This window comes from Phragmites australis, chromosome 4, assembly GCF_958298935.1.
Source record: "Phragmites australis chromosome 4, lpPhrAust1.1, whole genome shotgun sequence".
NCBI classification, from domain to species: domain Eukaryota; kingdom Viridiplantae; phylum Streptophyta; class Magnoliopsida; order Poales; family Poaceae; genus Phragmites; species Phragmites australis.
The window spans coordinates 27,714,145-27,719,208 of record NC_084924.1 but is presented as its reverse complement, the minus strand read 5'-3'; the positions used below and the strand labels follow the sequence as shown (position 1 = coordinate 27,719,208).

Here is a 5,064-nt window from a genome sequence, read left to right as displayed (position 1 = left end):
GAGAGAACAAGACGTTCTGCAGCCTCAGATCACACGACAAAGACAGGCCATGGAAATCCCTGAAGCTGAAAGAGATTTTTGGTCCAAAATCTCCGAATTACAGAAGATCCCTGTAATCGTTGAAAACTCGAGGCAAGTACATGTCAGCACTGTCTGCATGAGTACTAAGACAACACAGACACATAACTTGCTCTCAGAATGTGCCGGTGCCAAAGAAAAGAAAAAAACAGAAGGCAAAAATTCTTGTTCTGTGCTGAATCAGCATCTGCAACAAAAATAAAATGTCTTGGTTCTAATGCACAGCGTTCATTTCTGAACGATGTAACCACCGACGACAGCACACAACCACATGTGATACAGCAACCAGAAACACCACACGGTGAACTGTGCGTTACATGTGGATTACCAGATATTAGAAGCTCGTCAATCAGCTAACAAAACATCAGACAAACAGGTATAACAATAGTGGGCCTATCAAAGAACACCAATGCATCCGTGGTAACGTGCCTTCCCCGAATCAAAATTTTTGCCAGGCACGTCAAGGTTAGCTATTCAGAAACAAGAACAAAAGAATCACACAGAGGGCCTATATCTACACAAGAAACGTGACATGTGTCATATACTCATATCCTGTAGTCAGCATTCAAGAAGCTCTCGTACTGGGTACCATTGAGAGCACTGTAGACCTCATCCCAGTTTTCAATTTGCTCCGACAATGACTTCGTATGTATCTTCACATGCCGGCTTACTAATTTCCGCCTTGGCACTTTGAGGAAATCCAGGACATCAATAAGCTTCTGAAAGTGCAAGTCAATGCAGCACCTAGAAGTTATAAGCAATAACAGAAAAGGCAGCTAGAGATACCAAGGAACATATTAATGATAAAGAACTCAACTGTTCTGTTGCTAATGAGATCCTCGTAATGGATAGTAATGTGCCGGATACTCTTTAGGTTTTGAAGGGCCTCACGAGTATATTCATCTGCTTGTTTCAGTCTCCAAATTAGTGATGTGGTGTTGAGCCTGGGCTTATATTTTGCAAGTATATTGGCCTGTCACAGATAGTATTGATAATAAATAAAAGATATAGCTCAACTCAGAGACTGCAGAAACTCGCAAGCCAGACATGAATGATACGTTGAAGAGCACTACCTCATCTCTTGTGTGAACATGAGCCTTATGTGTTCCATTTAATTGCTTCAGGTATCTATCGTGATTATTCGCTAACTGTGACACCAACTGACGGAGGAGATTCCTCCTGAAGAGAAATATTGCAGATACCCCTCTTTGATTGAAGTAGTCAACTATGTCTGCATGATTTGCCACAAGGCCCTAGAGACATATTGTCAGAAGAATGTTTGTTCATTAATGTTCTCCATGCTTTGCCAATATCATGATCTACTAACCAATCAGCCTACCCAAAAAAACATCATTCAGACTAATGAGTTTAAGTCTTGAAAGAAATGACAGTAGATGCTCTGTAGGAAGCTGCTACCCATGGGAATTGTCAGTCTCCAATGCGCTCTACTTAAAACTATCAAACAATTGCCTATGCAGTTTACTTTGTTAGTTTGTCTAAACATGGAGGATCTAGAAGGGAGAATATTGATACCTTTCGGATTGGTGAAATTAACACAGAAACACACAAAAAAAGAACTACACAGGACAATCATGCCACAAGATCTAGTTATGGTAAAATGATTCAATTTACACCCACACATGATCCCTAAAAACACCGCAATCACAAGCATCTAGAATGGAATACACATATGCATTAGCAGAGCCAAAAACAAACAAAAAAGGGAGACTGGCCTAATATAAACCTTCACAAAACAGGAGGTTTGAACTAAAAGAATAGAAAATTTATAGTAAATCATTCAAGCATGACCTTTGAACTAAAAGAATAGAAAATTTATAGTAAATCATTCAAGCATGCCCTTTGAACTCAGTCTTCAGCTTTCTAACTCTAAATTAAAACCATTTACTTTTAGACTAGTTATCCCTATATGACTCGTGATAAAACAAGCTATTTCCACAGTTTCATAGGGGGAGGGGGGATGGTGGTCCAGTATTATCTAACATCTAGTTGAGAACTTAAGATATCCCTTAGGAGTCTAGAAATTCAATAATGAAACATACTGCAAGTCTGCAAGTAATTGTAGGGAAAATAAAAAGGATCGTGCAAATAATTTATCTAGATTGCACACTTTCGTCCTCACCTGATTAAGCATCCACTTAAAGCCAACAGCAGCAGTGCACTCATTCTTGGAGGCACTACTATTCCAATCCAAATTATAGACTTTATCCAAGGTCTTTATTATAGATGAAATGTTACTTCTCCTTTCCTTTGTAGAGAAAATTTCTCCATTGGAGCTAAGATTAATGTGGCTGTTAAGAAGGGTTTCAAACCAGCCACTTCCAGATCGCTGTGACGAGATAATTGCGAAGAACTGAACAGGGTTACACATGCATTCAGCCCTACAAAACAAATTACTATTAGACATTACACAAACCAATTAAAGATGGCTTAAAACTTGCAGCAGAACAACTTTCACCTGCTGTAAGTGATTGGTTGCGGATAATGAACAAACTGAACCTCGGAAGGAGGAACTATAGACTTGTTACATGGTTGTTCTGCAACTTCAATCTTCACGATTCTTGACCAGCTGTCACTCCCTAGTTGCTTCATACACATTGAGCAAATAAATATCCCGCATAACATAGTCATAGCAAGAACAACCATTCTCAACACCAGGGGTGACTTTTTGGGAGCTTTCAAGTCAAATGTATTCTGCAAACAGATTCCAACCAGTTCAAAATGCATCAGTAGATGTACAACATATATGCCATTCAGAGGTACTATCTATTGCAGCCAAGCTAATATTTCTAACCTTATGCTTCAAAAGGAACAAAAGTTATGACGGATATTACAAACACAATTATTTCTGCGGTGGGACAAGATGAGAAGCTTCGATTTTGGCCAGATATATGAGTGGAACTAAAAGGAAAATAAATAAGAATATTTCAAGATCTACCTGGTCCTTCTCCCCGAACCCACTTGGAAAGTAAAATGGCCCATGAACTGCTCAGATCAGTTAGCTTTTACCAATAATGGAAGACAAGACAAGGAATCAGAAAAGCGGTTTTCTGTGCAGTAGCACTCTCAGATGTTCCTTTCCCTAACTGCCTTGAACCCACTCCCGATTATTCATTTTTCCTTTCTCATTTTCAATAAGGAATGCAGAACTGAGATCCAAAAATGCTGGTATGAAAGAGAGACAAATGCAACACGAGATACATAATTTCACCTAGGCCGCTAAAAAAATTAATCATCAAGCAGATACATATAACAGCCCTGAACTTAGTTAAATTAAACCGCTTCCTATTTGGCAACTGGTACTGAACCCAGAAATGGAACGGGAGAATAACAAGTTCCTAAAGTCTCCGGCAATAAAAACGATTGGACCAAACAAGTACCCCAAACAATTGTACATGAAACATAAGCATTAAGATCAGATTCGAAGTAAAATTTTAGATCAGGCTGTTACGGCCTCTGAATTCTGAATTACAAACTAACAGACAGAGAGATAAAAGGTGGGTGGGGGGATGGGAAATGATAAAAATCAATCCATTTGTTACGTATCATTTGAGATCAGACTTCCCAGAAACCAAAATATTGGTAACAGAGCGAGTGGCTTTTCTTCCCCGCGGAGCGCACACACGAATTGGATGATGAGCCAAGACAAAGGAGCCCAAATACGATCCAAGACACTGCATTTTTGAAGCGGAATTTCCCTTTCTAAACACTTCAACCTCAAAGCCAGGGCGAAGCAAACCCCCAAAACATCCTCCGAAATACAAACAAAAAATGGAAGAAATCCGACCTTATTTCCAAACTGGTAGCACCAGTCGTCAGCACCGCCGGCCTTGGCGCCCCCCATCACCTCACCCAAGCCTCCTCCTCCCCCTTTCTGGCTCCCTTCCCCTCACCTCCCCTCGCGCCGCCTTTATTAACCCGCCGCCGATCTCCTGGGACTCGCTCGCCGCAGCCCGCTCACGGGCGCATTAACTCCCACCGCGGCGCGGGGAGACCGGGGCGGGTGGCGCCGCAGCGCAGGTGGCGGAGGGAGCGAGGGCGGCAGTAGCTGCGAGCCTTGGAGGAGCTGTGCGGGCTCGAGTTCGTGTCAGCGTGCTCGTCTGTCTGCAGACTGCTGTCTAGCTCGTCTCTGCTGTGCTTGGGGCTTTTCGGAGAGAGTTTATTTCGGATCGGGGGGGAAAAGAACAGATTTTCCCACTTTTGCAATGCCGTTTCCTTATGTTCCGTTCATTCGATAAGTATGCACGTACGTTTCAAAGTTACTTTGGAGAAAATCCAAAAACACACCAATAAATCACCATCTTTTCGTACCGATCATTTTTTTTTCCAGGACTCATCTTTCGACAATGGGGGACCCATTTCCATTACTAAGTAATAGAACAAGTTCAGTGTAGATCTTACAGTAAAAGATAGAATAAAAAAGTTAATTAATATTAGCAACATCGACATATCTAAAGGTAAAGTAACCGAGTGACAACCAATTACTTAGTTATAACAAAAGCTAGGGGGAGCAATTAGGACTCAAACTCACGCCAGTAGACAACTGTAACATTAGCAAAGCATCTGGAGGAGAGATCACCACAAAGAAAAGATCAAACTTTTTCATCCTCAACCTGTGGAACATCAGAGAGGCGCAGCAGATGATTAGTGAGGTTGTGCATCATCAGGAAGCCTCAGAAGCTGGTTGGAAGGAGAGTGAGCCTAATGACGCTCTTGCAGAATCTGGTTCACAATCGCTAATAGACCACGAGCGTCACGAAGAAGATCATCTTTGCTCATTTCCTTAAGGAGCTCTGCCTAGGAAACCAAGAGAGTACATGTATGAAAAATAATGTCACTAGGGTCACACAAGAGCTTTTTGTTAAAACATGCCCTATTGCAAGCCTTCCAAATGGTCCAGCAAACAGCAGTTAAGCCCATGATAGCAAAGTTTTTCCCATTGGGAAGATAGTCATTAAACCACTTGTA

The 5,064-nt window shown here is 41.5% G+C and overlaps 1 protein-coding gene across 1 annotated transcript; it reads right to left on the bottom strand.

Annotated features, from left to right (window-relative positions):
- Positions 1-229: 229 nt before the first annotated feature.
- On the bottom strand, positions 230-4,277 carry LOC133915987 (uncharacterized). Its single transcript, XM_062359447.1, has 6 exons — positions 3,884-4,277; positions 2,555-2,790; positions 2,219-2,477; positions 1,152-1,331; positions 896-1,051; positions 230-797 (listed from the first exon to the last, which is right to left on the bottom strand). Exons 1-6 carry the CDS (start codon positions 3,938-3,940, stop codon positions 624-626), a joined length of 1,062 nt encoding a protein of 353 aa, XP_062215431.1. The 5' UTR covers positions 3,941-4,277; the 3' UTR covers positions 230-623.
- Between the last annotated feature and the right edge of the window lie 787 nt (positions 4,278-5,064).